The sequence below is a fragment of the Colletotrichum graminicola genome (genome assembly GCF_000149035.1).
Source record: "Colletotrichum graminicola M1.001 genomic scaffold supercont1.14, whole genome shotgun sequence".
In the NCBI taxonomy this organism is placed as follows: Eukaryota; Fungi; Ascomycota; class Sordariomycetes; order Glomerellales; family Glomerellaceae; genus Colletotrichum; species Colletotrichum graminicola.
Genome location: NW_007361018.1, coordinates 906,034 through 926,226, shown reverse-complemented (window position 1 = coordinate 926,226; position 20,193 = coordinate 906,034). Strand labels below are relative to the sequence as shown.

General features: G+C 36.8%; 3 protein-coding genes and 1 non-coding gene across 4 annotated transcripts; 3 read left to right on the top strand and 1 right to left on the bottom strand.

The window, feature by feature from the left end:
* Nucleotides 1-667: 667 nt before the first annotated feature.
* Nucleotides 668-880, bottom strand: GLRG_04569 (uncharacterized protein; the record flags this gene model as incomplete). Its single annotated transcript, XM_008095254.1, has 1 exon — nucleotides 668-880. The coding sequence occupies one exon, from the start codon at nucleotides 878-880 to the stop codon at nucleotides 668-670; it is 213 nt and encodes a 70-aa protein (XP_008093445.1).
* Nucleotides 881-2,133: 1,253 nt separating this feature from the next.
* GLRG_04568 (extracellular serine-rich protein) lies at nucleotides 2,134-3,593 on the top strand (the record flags this gene model as incomplete). Its single annotated transcript, XM_008095253.1, has 5 exons — nucleotides 2,134-2,352; nucleotides 2,403-2,594; nucleotides 2,644-2,748; nucleotides 2,801-3,315; nucleotides 3,374-3,593. The coding sequence occupies 5 exons, from the start codon at nucleotides 2,134-2,136 to the stop codon at nucleotides 3,591-3,593; spliced, it is 1,251 nt and encodes a 416-aa protein (XP_008093444.1).
* Nucleotides 3,594-4,470: 877 nt separating this feature from the next.
* GLRG_04567 (kinesin light chain) lies at nucleotides 4,471-6,905 on the top strand (the record flags this gene model as incomplete). The annotated part of the gene is made up of 2 exons (XM_008095252.1): nucleotides 4,471-4,643; nucleotides 4,694-6,905. The coding sequence occupies 2 exons, from the start codon at nucleotides 4,471-4,473 to the stop codon at nucleotides 6,903-6,905; spliced, it is 2,385 nt and encodes a 794-aa protein (XP_008093443.1).
* Nucleotides 6,906-8,031: 1,126 nt separating this feature from the next.
* GLRG_13109 lies at nucleotides 8,032-8,126 on the top strand. The gene has a single exon. It is a non-coding gene; the product is annotated as a tRNA-Ile (tRNA).
* Nucleotides 8,127-20,193: the final 12,067 nt, after the last annotated feature.

The following is a 20,193-nucleotide window of genomic DNA, read 5'->3' as shown; positions in this document are numbered from 1 at the left end:
GTCTTGTGTTCGTCGATTGGCGGTTTTCAAGGAGTAGTTATTGATGCCATTCCCCTTAGATCTCTGTGTGCACGTGTTCGCCGCAGTAGCAGCATCTATTTGGGGCTCCTCATATATGTTTCGCATGCGGCGCTTGAAGGATCGCTCGCTCAGATTCATAGCCGCTGACTTCTTAGCTCCTTATGTTTATATTATGTCCCCGAAAGTATCGGAACCCCGTCAGCTACCAGACGTTTGAACATGGTCTGTGCAAGAACGAGAATATCGTAGCTCAATAGCTAAGAGCTTTGCTGTTTTACATCCCACCCTCATCACATTCAGAAGCCTATCCCATTGAGTGCCAAGTGACCTCACATAACCCAAAAGTGGGTCTATACAAGTAATTACTGATAGCTATTGGACAGTTAGCCTGTATTGTGGTACTCTTATTGGTCAGAGGATATGTGAGGTCACCTGACACTCAATGGGATACACGAGCTTGCCTGACGCCTTTTGTTAAGGGGTCCGCTCCAGAAATATCTCCCAAAGGTGGCTCAAGCTTCAGAGAGCCTAGCTCGGGGTTCAAGACTAACCAGGCCTGATCGCTCGCATTGGCGGCGCTTCACTGAAAGAGGTGCGTTCCCTACCTACCTCAGGTTACGCGTATCCGGTACTGCGTTTTCAATGTCTAGCACTCCAAAACATGGCCTTTGTTCACACGTAGCTGCACCCGTCTGATCTTCTCGATGACATCGTTGAAGATGTTGTTCCGCCGTGTTGAACTTGATTGCTGTGCACCAATGCTCGACATTGCCATCCGGCCTCGGCCCGTCGCAAAGATACCCATATTAGAGTCGACGTCGGTGTCTGAGGGAGTACCATCGCCACCTCCAGCCTGCATGTTGTCTCAGCTAGGCCTTACCACACGTGGTCTGGTGCTCAGCCTTGGTGCGGCACTAAAACTACCATAACGCTCTGGCGCCTGCATAGGTATGTCCGGCCTCAGCCCACCCCAATTGGGGCGCCACTCTTTTCTCCTTTCAAGCTGGATGTTTGCTCTGTCAACCCCGACGGCGAAGCCGTTTTGCAGGGCTGTGTATACTGAGGCCATCGCAGCTTCAACGCTTCGTCTCATTATAAGCAATGCTCAATTAGGTTGATATGATATCAAGCGAGGGCTTTCTATGATCTACAATCATGCTGAGATGAGTCTCGGGTATGTCTGGCGGATTGGCGTTGCCCCACAGGCCGCCGGGCCGGACTCATGGCAACATACATACTCATCTATTCAGGGTTCATACGTACCCGCGGATACCTTCCGCTTCCTCAGCCGTGCGCCTTTTAGGGTGTGCGCTACCAAACATTGTTTGTCGTCCACGGGTCCAGAACCTCCCGAAGCACGATGGTAACAAAAGCGGTTGGATGCCAAGGCCCCCCTACACTTCCTATAGAAGTCATCCCATCTCGTCCTCTACTTCCTTTCACAGCGGACTAAGATGAACGTATAATTACGACCCAACGATCTGGTAACTGAGGCTACCCTGCTGCAGGCTCGCTGCGGTCTTCTATCTTGGTCAAGTGTCCTCAATAGAATTATCACGTCAAGTTGACCATTATGCCAACGGCTCTCCATAATCATCAGTATCATAGCAGGCGTACAGTCACCGGTCTTTGTTTTCCAGGCCAGTCCTCGATCAGCGAAGGGGTTCCTTCATCGACTGCCAGGACTCGCCTTGCTCGTCACACTGCTATAAAGCCATCTGCTAAGCCCCATCCCCGTCTCGAGGATCACGCCTACATGCTGGCCCGGGATGATGTTTCTCGCGACGGCCTGCCAAAGAGCTAGCGGTTGAACAATCCAGACACTGGTGTCGAGTGCCTAGTAAACTGCTTTTGCATGCGTCTCTCCAAACGGTAGCGCAAGGCGCTGCACCAACATGGCCTCAGCCCTCAGGTCCGAGTTACATTCAAGTCCCGTGCTTATGCTCGGACCGATATGTAGAGTAGGAAGCTATTGCCAATAAGTATTGTTATGATCCCCTGCTGCGGAAGACCTACGACTCCTCCTGCTGCCCCCTCCCTCGCTCTTTTACCAACTGTTGTTCATGATCTGTAATGACTGGTGGTCCAACTAATCTGCAGAGCTTGTTCGGGATGGTAAGATCATCGGTATATGGGGTCGCCGCCCTGGCGATCTTGGTGAAAGCCCAGTCGCCGGTGACACCGACACCATTCCTCACGACGACGACGACGACGACGACGCCTAATGGTGGCTCAACTACGACACTTAATGTTAGGTCAGAAGCAACCGCAACCTCAATGGGTAATGCCTCGGCCACGGCAGCGGAGACACACACCATTGCTGTTGGTGTAGTAAGTTGTTCTGTCATCGACATATCTGGCACGAGCTTACCTTGAAATAGTCCGGGTTTTCATTTACACCTTCAAAGGTCGACGCCAACGTTGGCGATACCATCGAGTGGCTATTCTATCCCGACGGCCACTCCGTCATACGCTCAGAGTTCGGTTTCCCCTGTACGCCGTACGAGTATGTGGATATTGGCCGCCAAGGCTTTTACAGCGGCAACACATCGGTCAAGGCCATTACGAACGATGTGAGTCAAGTAGCGGGAGTACCGTAACTGCTCGGCTGACAATTTACAGATGCCACGGTTCAGGGTGCTTGTCAACGACACCAATCCGATTTTCTTTTACTGCGGTGCCCCTGGGTCGTGTTATAAGGAGAAGATGATTGGGGTAATCAACGAAGTAAGTCGCCATTTCGCACCCCGAGATCATGACGGGACACTAAGGGAGTCAGAATTCGACCCAGACACTGGCCAAACAGCTTGAGGCGGCACTCACTTTGACAACGCAAATCATCCCCGGCGAGCCTTTCCCGATAGAATCAGATGGCCCCAACCCGACCAGCAGCTCCGGCAGCGCCAACGGCAACAGCTCCGCCATCACCTACCACCCGGGCCTGAGCGGCGGCCAAATCGTCGGCGTCGCGATCGGCTCCTTGGCCTTCCTGCTCCTCGGCGGCTTTCTGGTGTACATGTGCGGCCGGCAGAGCGCGATCGACCGCGCCTATCGACGAGCCTCGAACAGGCAAGAAGCACCTTCTAATCCTCCGCAGCCGGACATACCGGAGCCGCCCGTCGCTGAAATCAACGAGCCCGCACGTTCAAAGACCCCTACTTTTCCGGACTGGAGAGGCAGCCACTACACCTCGTTCAGCGGCGGCCCGTACCGCGACACCGCAGGAGTCTCCGAAATGACGAGCCCTCGGCTGAGAGGGTTTTCGCATCCCACGGAAGGCATGCAGACATACTTGTAAGTTTTCGCTCGCACAGCTTACATATGTTTGAAGTCTTGACTAAACGAGACGCAGCGACTCTCGCATATCCTCCATAGCTCCAAGCTCCATTGTCGAGGCCCCGAACAACCAGGCCACGTCGCCACCCGTTCTAGCGCCTGTCTCCGGTTCCAGAGCGGGGCCGGTCGAGCTTCCGACGTACGGGGACCCGGAACACTCTCCATATCCGCAGCTCGGATGGCGGTTCTCGTTTGCCGGGCAGGATAGCGAATACAGGCTGTCCAAGGAGGGGTAGTCTGGGGGACGGCAGTGTGGGTGGCTGAGTGCAGAATAACGTGACGTAAGCAAGCAAGATACTCGAGCTTCACAGGCAAGGCGTTGGTGGATGGTTTTCAGGCTGGCTTTCGATTCCCTATTGCTCATTGTCGTCCTCACCAAGTTCAAAACCCGGGAAACCGCTTTGGGGTTGAATTACATCTATTCAGCGTTTATCGATTAGTCAGAGGCCCATAAATGCGAGTGGCATCCCTTAGACTCGGGGCACCAACTTATGAAAGACACGCTATACGTCTCTCTTCGTCTCCTTTTGAGACTAATACGAATTCGTTTGAGCAGATGTTCCAAATCCATCGAAGCAGTGGTAGTTTTCCATCATTAAGTATTAGTTGGTTTGCAGTCAAGATCGTACTGCTAACGAATCGGTTTCACTGACAGCATCTGCCATGTCAAAACGTGTGGGAATCATCACCTCGGACTCCTGATGTGGTGGTAACTGCCCGCGGCAACAATATATGGCGTTCATCCCCCAGATCGATTTGGACAAATAGTCATGCTGGTGGCTTCTGATTTGATGAGAATAACGACAGGGTATGGGATTGGATAGCCGATGGAGTAAACACGTGCTGCCTGCAGGCCAAGCCAGCCTGATTCCTTCGTAGTCTTACGGCCGATGTCCATCTTACAACCAACAAGACTGATTTCCGACGTTGCAACCAGACCTTCAGAGTGCCACCTACTCCATTGAATATGCCACTATGGAAGGGCAATCATTCGGATCGACAACTGGACATATCGCGTTCCCTGGCGCCCGGGTTGAAACCGGCGGGACGCTCAACGTGACGGTCACTGATAGTCGTAAGCATGGCATTACCCCGCCACTCGGAGACGAACTCATGTTTCTAGGCCCATCAGCGACAGCAACAATCACGCCGACCCTCTTTGTCGTCCCCTTTGAGCAGAACAGCGACATTGTCGACCGCCCCGATCTCTTCACGAAACTCGACGGTCTCCTCCCGCCCGTCGCTGATTACCAGAGCGCCGCTCTTTGGGGTCTTGGGGGCTCTGGGTAGGTAATAGTCGCTTCTTCTTGGACACACGGAGCACTAATTGTCGTAGAAAAACACAGATAGCCCTCGAATTCGCTTACCGCCGATCCCGCGAAACAGGCTGCTCCGTTTACTGGGTCCACGCAGACAACGCAACGACGTTTGCACAAGACTATGAAAAGATTGCGAGCAAAGCTGGACTCGCCGGGACAGTCCAAGGCAAGGGGCTGCTGAGGGCTGTACGCGAATGGATAGAGGCGCAACCCCGCTGGCTGCTCATCATTGACAACGCAGATGATCTCAGCATCTTTGGCGTTGGAAAGAGACCGGCTACCACACAAGCCACGGCTGATGAGATGTGCTTGGACGACTATATTCCCCGGGCCCCCGTCGGCACCGTGCTCTGGACGAGCCGCGACCAACAGATCGTGGGTAGTCTTGTAGGTGCCCGACGGGGAGTGGCAGTTGGCCGTATGACCGTCGATGAGGCCACGGCGCTATTCGGTGTAACGAGAAACGATACCGCTACTGTTAACGAGAAGAACGCTGTTTCTGAGTTACTAGTTCAGTTGGATCACCTCCCCCTCGCCGTCTCACAAGCCGCTGCGTACATCCGCCGAAGGCCCACGCCGGTGGCGAAGTACTTGTCCAGGCTCAAAGAAGGGAAGAAAAGGTGGAGAGTTCTGAAGAATTCGGAACACGACCGACACCGTCGGCGTGATATTCCAAACAGCATCCTGGAAACGTGGACCATCTCGATGGAACATATAAGGCAGGAGGACGATATGGCATACCGGATCCTCCTCACTCTTGCCTATGTTCACAATCAAAATATCCCAGACAGTCTTATCAGGGAAGCAGCGCGCCGAGACATCGTTGAAGACTTGCAAATTTCCAAAATCGCCAACTCATCTACGGAGAGCGAGGACGAACCAAACGACGATGGCGGCTTGAGCAGTACAACCTCACCCACAACGAGCGAGGGTGAGTCGGATGACGACGACGACGAAGCTGTTTCAACTGCCGTGGCTCGGCTGAGAGAATTTTCATTCTTATCCGAGCGGAAAGACCAATCCGTTGGGCGAACATACGATATGCACAAGCTTGTTCAAGATGCGGCACGGTACAGCTTGAGCCAGAAAGCACGACGGCAGGAAGCAGCGCAGTATTCCAAGGCCGCACTGCTTCTTGTGTCAGACCTCTTCCCCCCGAGATCGAAGGAAACATGGAAGGAAAGCGAGATGTGGCTTCCTCATGCATCGCAAACCAGTGAGTGGGCCGAAGCATGCAAAGCGGGCACAGATGAAGAGATCGCAAATCTTCTGGTTCATGTGTCTGGCTACCTGTTCGATCGTGGACGGTGGAACGAAATGGAGCCAGTAGCTAGGAAGGTGTTCTCATTGAGGCAGAGATTTCTCGGAGAGAGGGATCCTGGTTGCATCTGGAGTAGGGCTAACCTTGCACTTACATACCATACCCAGGGGAGGTACGCTGAGGCAGAAAAGCTCAAGACAGAAGTACAAGAGCTGCGACAGGAGACTCTAGGGTATACTCATGTTGAAACTATTGAGAGCATGGCTGAACTTGCACTTACATATCATGCTCAAGGGAGGTATGGTAAGGCAGAAAAGATTCAGAAAAAAGTACTAGAACTGCGACAGGAGACTCTAGGGCGTACTCATGTCGAAACTATCAAGAGCAGGCGTGATCTTGCAATTACATATTATGCTCAAGGGAGGTATGGTGAGCTAGAAAAGCTCAAGACAGAAGTACAAGAGCTGGAACAGCAGACTCCAGGGCACACTCATGTTGAAAGTCTCTGGAGCATGGCTAAACTTGCAGCTACATATCTTGCTCAAGGGAGGCATGATGAGGCAGAGAAGACTTTTTCAAAAGTTCTAGTGCTACATCAAGAGGATTTTGGGGAAACACACCCTCAAACACTCATGGCTATGCATGGACTTGCAATTACATATAGTATTCAAAGGAAGTATGATGAGGCAGAGAAAACTTTTTCAGAACTTCTAGTGCTACAGCAAGAGAATTTTGGGAAAACATACCCTCAAACACTACTGGTTATGGATGACCTTGCTTCAACATATCATGATCAAGGGAGGTATGATAAGGCAGAGAAGATTGCTTTAGAAGTGCTGGTGCTATGGCAAGAAAATTTTGGGGAAACACACCCTGACACAGTTAAGGCCAAGGATAAACTTGCTGCAATATATCATTCTCAAGGGAGGTATGATGAGGCAGAAAAGATCAAGACGGAAGGCCTATAGCTGCGATAGGAGTCTCAAATCCAAACCACTGTTTTCTTCAGGTATGGTCTGCCATCAACAATAGCTGGCGCATAGCAACGCGTGCAAAAGACCATGATGTTTTGCTGGCTTTTCGGATTAAATTTCACTCATGAGATCAGCTCAACGTCCATGCGAGACAACCCTTGTCAGACCATTCTCGTGCTCGTGTGACAAGAGACGTAGATGCATTTTTCTCCTGTTTCTTGTTGCGTCTGTGTCTCCTATTGGTCTGACCAAGGAACACCGCCATATGTGAACATGCTGACGGAGATGTGAGCTGACTTGAACAGCCCAAGCAATGCGTTCCCCGAGAGCTTCCGGGAGTGACACGCTATGCTGCGCCTCTAACATGCGAGGTCTTGCGCCAAAAGGGTTTCAATGAATCTATCATGATCAGAAGAATGCTATCCAGAACACTTATAAGCTATTGCTTCTTCTGGCTTTGGGATGTTGCGTTCAATAACCGCAGATGACGGGCTTCCTCGTGAGAGGAAGTTGCATGTTGGTTGTCATACAACGCGTGCGGACGAGTTGTACCCGAGGATGGTGTGCGGGACTATCCAAATGATAGTTTGAAGCCGACGTTCTGAACAAAATCGATAAGCATGATGCAAGATCATCCTGTTACGTTGACGCCCATAATCGAAGCCCCAACTAGGGCAGCTCCGGAGCTCAGGCATATGCCGGTGTCCTCGAGGACGCAGAATAGTGCGTCCTGGCTACCGGCCACAGCACTTTGAACATGGAGATCTTCTATCTACCGCCTTTTCTTTTGAACAAGACTTCCCGTAGGAAATGTTCCCGTCAAGTGAATATGCGCCGGACTAGATGCCGATCTTTATGCTTTTACACCTGGCCATCGACGACCGGACCGGCCGGGACGGCCGTGTGGAAGGCTGTTTGTGCCTCGGCAGCATAACACCGCTCCGGGAGAGGTCTCGTCTTGAAAGAGAGCGACGGCCACCAACAGGCACGCCGCCAGGCATCAGCCCTTCGTGTTCCATTTGCTGTGTCGACCGGTCCATCGTCGCTTGGCATGCGGCGAGTGATCCGCAGACATGATGGTCGAGCTTGATATTAGACAAATTTTCCAATTTCTACAACAGCTCCCGTGGTCTAGCTGGTTATGACGTTGTTCTTATAATTACATCATCAATGTGAGAAATGCGAAGGTCGCGAGTTCGATCCTCGCCGGGAGCAACCTTTTTGCGTTTTCCGGCCAAAAGTAACCAACACTTTCTTTGGCTTGCAAGCGCTGGTAAAACTTTGACTCGATTATTTTTATCCTTATGCACTTACTACCTACTCACTTACTACTCATCTTAGCTTAGGCACGCTTGTGAGTTGGTGGTGCGCCCCAGGGTTGTTCCTTTTGCTCTGTTATGTGGGTACCGCCTTGATCTGGTCTGTGCATCTGGCTTTCCGACCAATCTGAGAATGTCTCCGACACTGAACGTGTTGTGAGGGGGCCTGTGTGCTGGGAGGTCACGTGACCTCCTGGGCCCCTCACCTTTATCCAGCCTTTGCCTATAGCCTTAAGAGGAGGATTTTGTTAAATGTGGCGGAATTACACGTGAATTAACCGGCAAATGCACGGTTGCCCTATAGCGAATTGTTAGGGAATAGGCGGTGAAAGGGCCCCACTTTTAGGGTGAATCTACTAATTATATAGCTAGGATTTCTCTAGGATTTCCTAACTAAAAAATAGGGGGATTTCCTTGCTCCTATAGGATCTTAACTAGATATATATAACATATTATATAATTAATTAAGTAACTATTATAATCCCTACTATTTAATAATTAATAGTCTAATACGTACGTCTATAATAACTAATATACTTATCTACTAATTAAATACTATTATAATAATTAATAAGAACTATAATAATAAGGTAACTATCTTATAATTATATAGTAATTAGTTTATATAGCTTAACGCTATCTAAGTAAAGGTAAAGCGTTATAATCTCTAGGAATATATTAACCTAAAGGTTATAGTAGTAGACTAATTAATCCTTAAGATATATCTAAAGAAACTAATAAAGCTACTTATAACGTAATATCTATACGCCTTAACTAAGGATAAGCTTACTACTTACTAAAAGGTTACTACAGCTATAGTAATTACTAAGATATCCTAGTAAGTAACTATATAGCTATATACAGTAAGAAGTAAGGCTATTATAACTATACCTAATAGGCTTATATATAAAACTAAATATATAATAACACTAAATAATCTTAACTTATATAATTTTATATACTTAAATAGCTAAATAAGCTACTATTATAAGGAAGTATATAAGTATACTACTTAGTAAAAGGACGTTAAAGACGTAGCTAATATAGTTAAATCTACTATATCTATAGATTTTTAAGAAAGATATTATAAATCTAATAAATTACTAGCTAAATAGCTTAATAAGCTTAGCGTAGTAGTAGGAATAACTAAAGAAAAGTGTATAAAGTACGCCTATAATAAATATAGTAAAGTGTTAGTAAAAGCCTAGTAAAAGGCCTTAACTACTAAGAAAGATCTTACTATATAGCTTAATAAATAGAACGTAGCTTATAGTAAATTAATATAAGTTAATTTACCTAACTACTAAAGGCTATTAATCTAGTTTAATAACCTTACTACTGCTTTATAAAGCAGCTTACTTAGCTCCTAGCTAGATTTATATATAGTAACTAGTAAAATAATAAGTAACTAGAACAATCTTAACTAGTAGTCTCTCTATAAGATAGCGCTAGAGAGAGTTAAAGCCCTTACTAATAACTTACTATATTATAGCTAAGTAGGCTATAGTGTATTTAGCCTAACTAAAGGTAATAATAATAATAACCTAACGTATAGTAAAGATATAGTAAAGAAGAATAAATTAACTAATAAGAGATATTACTATTAATAAAGTGTAAGTAAAAAAGTAAAGTGCCTTATATACTTTAATCCTTATTTATTATAACTTTATTACTTTATAAATAAGTTATAAAGGCCTAATAATTAGTAAGTAAATATATAACATTAGTAATAGATTAATAAGTATATTATAAGTAATCCTAACCTTACTAAATAAGTATAAAGAATTAAGGCTAAGTTATATTAACTATATAGTAAATACTACATAAAGGTAGCTTTTTATACTACTTTATAAGGCTATAAGCTATATAATTTAGCCTTACTTAATTTAGGCACTACTAACTATATATTTAACTATATATTATAGTTTATTACGTTAGTAGTAGCCCTAATTAGTAACTATATTTAGGCTAGTACTACTTAAGTTATAATTAAAAGATATAGTATTATAGAGATTACTTTAAAGGGCGCTAATAGCTTACTAATAAAGCTTTATATATATAACGTAATATATTATAGCGTATTTACTATATTACTTATTTTTTTTATAAGGCTATACTAGTAAGGTATATAGTAAGATATAAGCCTAGGTAATAATTACTTAAGGCGTATAGATTATAGCCTTATAGGCTATATTAAGGAATAAGCTAACTAATAAGTACTTAAATATAATAAGTAATATAATTATAGCTAAGAAAGTAAAAGCGCTTTTACTATACACTCTACTAATAATTTACTACTAACCCTATAAGTAAGAAATAAATATATAATATTAATATAGTAATAACTGCTTTATAGTAATATAATAATATAGTATAAGTATCTTAGCTACCTAGGTGCTAAGGCTCTATAAAGGATTATAAATACTATATATAGAGTACGTCTAACCTAAGTTAACGCTATAATAATATAAGACTATAATTTATATAGTCTTAGTAAAATAAGGCAGTAGATTTACTACTAGCCTTATAAATCTATTATAAATATAGCGCTAGGTAATTACCTAGTACTAGACTTTTATAATCTTAAATAAGGCTATATAAGATACTACTTAGTAATAATAATCTTAAATTAGGTAATAGGCCTTATATAGGATTTCTACTTATATAGCTACTACTAAGATACTATTAACTTAATAATAAGGGGCTTCTTTATAATACTAAAAACTAAATATTTAATTACGCTAAAAGTTATTAAGGCTAACTAAGAAATCCTACGCCTTAAGCGACTTATAGATACGCTTTTTAATTATAAAATCTCTATTAAGCTATTAGTAGTAAATACTTAGGCTTAAAACAGTAGCGCTAAGTAAATTACTATAATTATTAAACTTAAGGCGTAATATATATAGATTAATATAAAATTACCTAAAGTCTTATAGCCTAAAATTATAACTATAGCTATATACTTTTATAATTAAATACTATTAGTAGCTTAGGGGTAGAAATTACTATATTAATTATTTTACTTATATTTTATACTTAATAAGCACACTAAGCCTTTACTAATAGTAAAGCTAGATTTTTTATATCTATAAGCCTATAGCTACTAAGTGTATATACTAATAGCAGACGTATAACTATTATAAAACTACTAGTAAAAGCTTACTACTTATATATAGATTAGATTTCTTATTAGGTATATATCTAGTAATTTATATTATATCTAGTATTTAGTATAAAATAAAGTCTTTACTATATATAACGTAATATTTAATAAGAGATAAATCTTTAATAGATTAATAGATAGATTACTTAATAAGCTTTATAAAGCTAACCTTATAGTAATCTAATAATAAATTAATAAGCTAATTATAGCTAGTAATTAATTCTTAATACGTAAAGAAGCTAATAAAGAAATAGAGGAAGTAATTAAGTACGCTAATATTACTTTACTAGGCGCTTTATAATTAGGTAACGCACTAGAATATTTATATAAGTAGGTAAAATTTATACTTCTCCTTACTTTACTACTATTACTATTAAGCGCCTTTTTTATAGCTTTTATAGATATTAATATAAGGGGTAGTAAAATAGAAACTAATAGCTTTAAATTAATTAATCTAATAGCTAATAGCTAAATACTTACTAATAGTAAAATAATTAATAAGTAAATACTTAAATTAATAGCTAATAGCCTATTAATTAATTTATTAATAGCCTATAGCCTATAAGCTAGTAACTTACTTAAGGTAATTAGAGCTAATAATAGTTTAAATAATTTATTAATAGCTAATAGCCTATAAGCTAGTAACTTACTAAGAACTAATAGTTCTAAAGTAATAAGGATAGTAATCCCCTGTGCCTTATCCTATCCCTACGTAATTAATTTATAAGACGTTACTAAGCGTAAAAAGGTATTTAATTCCTAAGTAACTATAGCTAGCCTATTAGGTAATCTCTAGCTAGTAGTAACCTTATTTAAAGGCGTTATAAAAAGGTATTATCCTGCTATATATATAGGTAGTTAGATTACACTAAGGACTTTATTTAAGGCTGCTTTCCTTATAGGGCTTACTTTATAGTAAAAGATTATAGACTATATATAAGGCAGCTTATAGGTAATAATATAGTCTAGTACACTATAAAGTTAACTAATAAGTAAAGATTACTACCTTTAGCTAAAGTACGCCTATAGCTAAGAATTAATTAACTATATAACGCCTAATAGACATAATAATTATAAAGACGTTACTAGTAAATTACTAGTATATAATAAAGAAGTTACTAGACTTTATAGGCTAATAGGTATATATTAGAAGTCACTATACCCTCTACTAATTTATAGACAGTTAAAAAGCTACCTATATAAAAAGTAATTTAAAGACACTAAAAAAGCGTATCTATATAGGTATAAAATATTAAAATCTTAGGTAATAGTGCTATAAGTAGCAGCTAAAGGGTATTAAATCCTTAGCTACTACTAAGTATATACTTATAAGCTTAATAAATATAGTTAATTAACTAAATTTAAAGTAAGACTTATTATCTATAGTAACTAATAAGTAAAAGATCTATAAGATACTTATATAGCTATATTAGTAAGTATATTATTTAAAATACTTATAGTAATAGCTACTTACTTTAATCTAGAATTACTTTAATATAATATAGTAAATACTTTTATTTACGCTACTATTAATAAAGTGGTATTTATAAAGATACCTCTAGGCTGTTAAATTACTAGCTAGATTTTTTAGCTATTAAAAGCACTTTATAAGCTTTAATAATTACCTCTGCTATAGTAAAAGCACCTTAAAGAAGGACTTACTATATAAGGCTTTTACTAAGTACCTAGTAAGAATTACTATTAGAAGAAGGATTATATTATATTTTTTTTTATGTTAATAACTATATATTAGCTTATTACTATATAGATAAAGTATAAGTAAGTAATAAGATAGTAGCTCTTTAGTAATAATACTACCTTAAAGGTAGAGGCCTGTTATAATAGTTCCTTAGCCTTAAGGTAATTTATAACTAAAGTAACTATTATCTCTAGCTCTTATAAGTAGTATACTATAATAAAATAATAAAACTACTACTAATAAATAATAAATATAAATATAATAAATTATTACTTATAGTAAAGGCTAAACTACTACTTAGTAAATATATAGCCTTATTATAAGAGGTTAACTAATATTAAAAGAAGGTAGGAATAATCCTATACGTAGTAGTAATAACTTAGCTAGATATTACTTTTATAGCTAGCTAGCTTACCTGCTTTAACTATAATCTAAATCTAGATTACTAAAAAGCAGTAAATTATATACTTAGATATTTCTACTATATATAGCACCTTTACCTTAAATATAAAGTAATACTAGGTAGTAAAGATAATACGTTAGAGGTTACTTTAGACGCCTTATTTACTAATAACTTACTAGACTATTATAGCTTATAAGCATACACACTAAAGCTATTTAGAGGGCTTATCTCCTAGTAAGTAAATAAATAAGATATAGTAATAATATTAACTACTAAGGCTAAATTACTAGCCTTATTATCTGCTGTAAAGGAGGCGCTTTTTACTAGTAGATTAATTACTACGCTAGGTATTTAACTATTAATATAAGTAAGAACTAAATTATTACTTAATAAGTAGGCAGCTACTAAATAGCTACTAACTATTTAAGTTAGCTATAATAATACCTAAACTATTAGGCTTATTACTAAGGAGCTTATCTAACTATAGATAAGGCTATAATATATAGATATTTATAACTACTAGCTATAATAAAAAGTAATAGTAGATTAGATTACTATTAAATATAAGAAGTCTACTAAATTAATAAGTAATAGATTAATAAAAGCGCTTAGCGTACTATAATTTACTATATTTATAGCTTAATTAAATATAAGTAACTAATACGCACGCCTTAAAGTAAATTAATAGTAAGAATTAGCTAATAATAAAGTAAAGCTTTACTACTAGATAGAAGAAGAAAACGTATAGGATATTAAAGGATAATTAATAAATAAATAGGCTATATATAGAGGATATTTAGTGTAGGCTCTATAGTAATTAACTACGTTACTAGCGCTAAGGGGGTGTATTAAATATAGCAGAATTATATATAAATTAACTAATAAATATATAGTTACTTTATAGTAAATTATTAGGGAATAGGCAGTAAAAGGGCCCTACTTTTAGGGTAAATCTACTAATTATATAGCTAGGATTTCTCTAGGATTTCCTAACTAAGAAATAGGGGGATTTCCCTGCTCCTATAGGATCTTAACTAGATATATATAACATATTATATAATTAATTAAGTAACTATTATAATCCCTACTATTTAATAGATTTTCCTCCTTACTACTATATACTACTATAGATTAGTAATATTACTATTTACCTTACTTTATTACTTTTATACTCCTATAGGTTATAAAGCCTAGGCCTATATTAATTTTTCTTTTAAATTAATTAGTTACCTCTACTTATCTTTATTAATTTATAATTATCTACTAATTATTATAGTAGTTACTTAACTATACTTACTGTTTTTACTATAGCCTAAGCTAAGAATTCTTTACTAATTACTATAAGGATACCTTTACCTATTAACTACCTTAATCTATTACTTTAGGCGTCTATTAAATAGTAGTAAATTATATAACGTTTTAGATACGCCTTCTACTATAGTAAAAGAAATATATAAAGATTAATATATAGTTAGGCTAACTATAGTTTAAAGTAACTTACTTATATTACTATTATTATAGCTAATAGTAGTAATTACTAAATAGTCTTATTAACTATCCCTAAGCTTAAAGGGGAGTTAAACTAGTCCTTATAGATTGTACTTATTAGTGCTACTCTCTACACTAATAAAGTTAAGAAGTATATTAACTATAATATCCCTTAACTAGCTAAAGATACTATAGCTTTTACCTTATAAGAAGCTAACTATAACGTTATATATAACCTTTTTATTTTATTATATAATATATTAATTAATAAGCTCCTTAATATAAGATAGTAAGATAATAGTAATCCTTACACCTTAATAAAGGCACTTAAGAAATATATTCCTAAGGTATCTAAAGACGTAGTTAGAGCCCTTATTAATAAATTCTCTAAGGGTAGTACCTAAGATTATAAGACTCTTTATAATACCCTTAAATATATATAATATCTATACGCCTATATTACTAGCCTTTATAGTAAAAACTCTAACTACTATTAGGCTATCCTCTTACTTAATTATTTTAAGACGTATTTACTTAATATATATAAGCACTATACTAATAATAATAAGAAGCCTAAGTAGGCTATAGTTATAAAGACTATTTATATACTTACTTAAGATAAGGAATAAAAGATAGGCCTTATTACTTACTATAAAGTAGCTACTATAGTTACTACTACCTCTAGTACTAATAGCTAAGGCGCTACTCCTACTAAGAAGTTAGGCTATAATATTTACCCTTATTATAAGAAGGGTTACGTTACTATAAAGTGTTAGACTACCTATCTAAAGCTTATTTCTACTAACTACACGTTTTATAATAATCTACTTACTTATATAGCTAAGTACGTCTATAATAAGGATTATAAGGAGGCTACTACCTCTACTACACCTAATTCCTCTATATTAGTTTTTATAAAAGGTGCCTTAGGCACACTAAGCAGCTCTATAATTACTAGCCTTATAATATAACTAAGTAAGGCTATTTTTACTACTATAAGTAATAAAGTTATTACCTTATTTAATATTATACTAGATTTAGGCTGCTTAAGCCTTATCTTTAACTTACTTTAACTCTTTATATTATATACTATTTATAATAACCTTTTTCTTTTTACTACTATAAATAAAAAGTAAGTATATCTAGAGGGATTTAGTACTATCTTCTTCTAAACTTAAGATCTAGCTAATTTATCTTAAATAATTAACTAGACTATTAAAGATATTAAGTATAGCCTTTATAGCCTAGCTAACCTTCTTAGCCTTAGTAAGCTTTATAAGGTAGGAATTAAGTATAACTACGTAACTACTAGTATTATTAATACTAAATCTAAGGCCTAATTAGCTACTATTAAATAGATTTCTAACGTCTATATACTTTACGTTATAGATAGGCTAACTATACCTATAGTAACTATCCTTACTTTATCTATAGTTAGAGGTAAGTACTAGCTAACCCTTAAGATAATACACTATTAACTTATTTACACCTATTTATTATAGGTTATTAAGGCCTACTGTTAAGTAGGTATATAATTTACCTAGGCTAAGATTAATACCTTTTACTATAAGGCCTGCTACCTAGCTAAATCTATAAAGCTTATTAGCTATAACACTTTACTACCTCTTACCCTAGTAGGTAAAGAGATTTATCTTAACCTTATTAAGATTAAACTGCTATTAAAGACTAGTATAAAATACGCCTTTTATTTTCTTAACTATTATAGTAGCTACTATTAGCTTTAACTTTTATAAGCTTATTACTATAGGGCTATACTTAATACTATTAAGAATTTTAATACTACTTTTACTAATATAACTAGCCTTACTATTAAGAGCTAGGTTTCTAATAATACGCCTAAGCTAAAAAAGGTGCTTTATAATCCCTACTTTATAGGCATAAGGTTTAACCTTATAATTATATATACCCTATTAATAAATAGGTTAATTAAGTAAGCTAGTTATATACTTATAGAGGCTGCCTATATATTACTTATTAATAACAGCCTACTAAAAAAGCTTTAGGATTATACCCTTAACACTATAGTATAAATCCTTAACCTTTTGCCTTAATCTACTAAGGGTAAAATAAGCCCCTATAAGATTATTACCTATAAGCTTAACCTTATTACTAATTATAAGCCTCCTTATATTAAACACCTTTACACCTTTAGCTATATAGTATATATATATAAAAAGGGTAGTAAGCGCCCCCTATGTTCTATAAAAATAAAGCTGTATATAATAAAGGGTTACCTTATTAAATATAGCTTTTTATATAGCTATATCTACTACGTCTATATCTTAAGTAAGAAGTAAGTTATTTACTATTATAACGTTTATTTCTATAAAAGGCCTAAAAAGACTATTTTTTACCCTATTAATAAAGTTACTATCCTAGTAGATACTAACTATAATATACTATTTAATAAGCCTAATCTAATAACCTAGTATCTAGCTTATATCTCTAACTTATATTAATTTATTACTAAAAAGTCTTATAACTAGTAAATTAACTAATCTAATAGTAGTAAGTTAAATAGTAAGCATATTAATAATAGCTACTATATAACACCTCCTCTAGAGGATTATTAACAGTAACTTATCTCTACTATACACCTTACTTAATAAACTAATAATATAGATACTACTAAAGATAAGTTTTATAATATAAAGTAACAGGAGGCTAAATTTCTAGCCCTTATTATAGAAGAAGATTAGCTAGACCCTATTACTAAGGCTGCTACTACTTTAGTTACTAAAGGGGGCTAACTACACTATACTAGCACTATAAAGCTACTAAGCTACTACTATAATACTACTAGTATCTAAAAGTATAATAAAAAAGCTTATCTTATTATAAATATTTAGGTTTATAATAACACCTATTATTACTTTATTAGCACACTTACTACTACTGCCTTATTATATATACTACTACCTAGATATAATATTCTATTTACTATTAAAAAGGCTAAAGAAGGCCTATACTAGTAACACTAGAAGCAGGCTTATAATACTAAGATCTAATAATTTACTAATAAGGAGGTCTATACCCTTATTAATCCTCCTTTTAATATAAAGATTCTTTTTAGTAAGTAGGTATTTAATATTAAAACTAATATAAAAAATAAGATTATTAGATATAAGGCCTAATAAGTAGTCTATAGTAACTATAAGTAAGGTAAATAGTCTTTATAAGAGGTATATATTACTATAGCTACTACTACTACTATATACCTCTTTTTTACTATTATTACCTTATATAGACTAGTATATAAAATATATAACTTTAATACTACCTTTCTTACTACCTTTATACTTAATAGCACTTACGTCTATATCTATTAACCTACTAGTTATACTATTAATAATAATAAGGTGTAGTTACTCTATAAGGCTCTTTATAGCCTTTATAAAGCACTACTATAGTAGTTTATACTTATTAAAGGTAAAATAGAGAAAATTAGCTTCTACCTAGTTAAGAGAGAAATTTACCTTTTTATTAATAAGGAGCTTAATACCTACACCTTAATATATATTAATAATAACGTAGTAGCTGCTACTAATAAGGAGACTACTAAAAAGGTACGTAATATACTTACTAAGGTCTACTTATTAAAGGACCTTAGTAAGGCTTCTTAGTTTCTTAGCTTCTAAATCTAGCGCTTTACTACTAGTAAGATCTTTATTAACTAATATAAGTATACTAATAGTATACTTTATTACTTTAGATATAGTAATCTTTAACTTATTAAGACTTTATTACTTACTAACTATATATTACTTACTATATAAGTAAAAAATAAGTGTTCTAAACCTAACTAATAAACCTATATTAAGCAGACTAGCTACCTTAACTAGTTAGCTACTAGTATACGCCTAGATATTACTTTTATAGTTAGTAAGCTCTCTTAGGCTAATACTAGCCTGTTATCTACCTATCTAGCTGCTATTAAGTATCTTTTTTACTATCTTAAAGACACTACCTATTATAGTATCTTATTTAGTAGACTTAACCCCTTTACTAATATTAGCCTCTATATAATAGTAAATAATTCTTTTACTAATAATTACTTATTATAGGTTTCTATAGGTAGTTATGTTATCTACTTTATAGGATTACTAATTACCTAGAAGTTAAAGAAGTAGACCTTTATTACTTTAAGCTTTATAAAGGTAGAGTTTATTAACCTTATACTTACTGCTATTACTATAAAGTAGATTTACTACTATACTAAGTAGCTCCTTAGCTAACTAATAAATACACTAACTATCCTCTTTACTAATAGTACTAATATAATAGTTAATATTATAAATTCCTTTAATAAGGTATATACCTAAAGTATTAATATCTAATATAAATAAATAATATAAGAGGTCTATACCTAAAAGAATATTACCCTCTAACTTATTAAGAGCACTAAGATAGCTACTAACAGTCTTACTAAACTACTAGTACTAACTAAACATAAAGACTTTATATAGTTACTAAGTATAGTAAATAGGTTAGATTAAAAAGCTATATAGGCTATTATAGAGGATATATATTACAGAGAATATATATTAGTAGATTAGTATTACATAGACTTTAGTATATAGATTAATTATTACTAGACTAATAAGATAATTACTAGCGTATTACTAAAGTTATTAAATACTTTAAAAACTCCTTAGATTTAGAGGATTTAAGATTAGGCTGTTATTTTGCCCTTATATATAATATTTATTAAGTTAGTAGAGCCTAAGGGGGAGTGTTATAAGGGGGCCTGTGTGCTAGGAGGTCACGTGACCTCCTGGGCCCCTCACCTTCATCCAGCCTCTGCCCATAGCCTCGAGAGGAGGATTTTCCTCCTTACCACCACACACCACTACAGATTAGCAATATCACTATTTGCCTCACTTTGTTGCTCTTGTGCTCCCACAGAACGAACCGCGACATCGTGATGCTTGTAGCCTTGGCCCGGCAAGCCGTTCCGGCTCAAGATGCCCCATCTATCTGGATGGTCTGCTGCGAAAGGCGCGAGCAGGACCTTGACGAGTCATCTTTGTTTTTTTCTTCTTCTCTTTCAATCCGCAAAACAGACAGACAGACAGACCGTCAGGAGTCATGGTTGGACGAATCGCAGCCGACCCCGCTCGATGTCAGGTAACATGTAAGTAACATGGCACCAACTACACTCTGTTCCCTGACTTGGGGAATTGTAC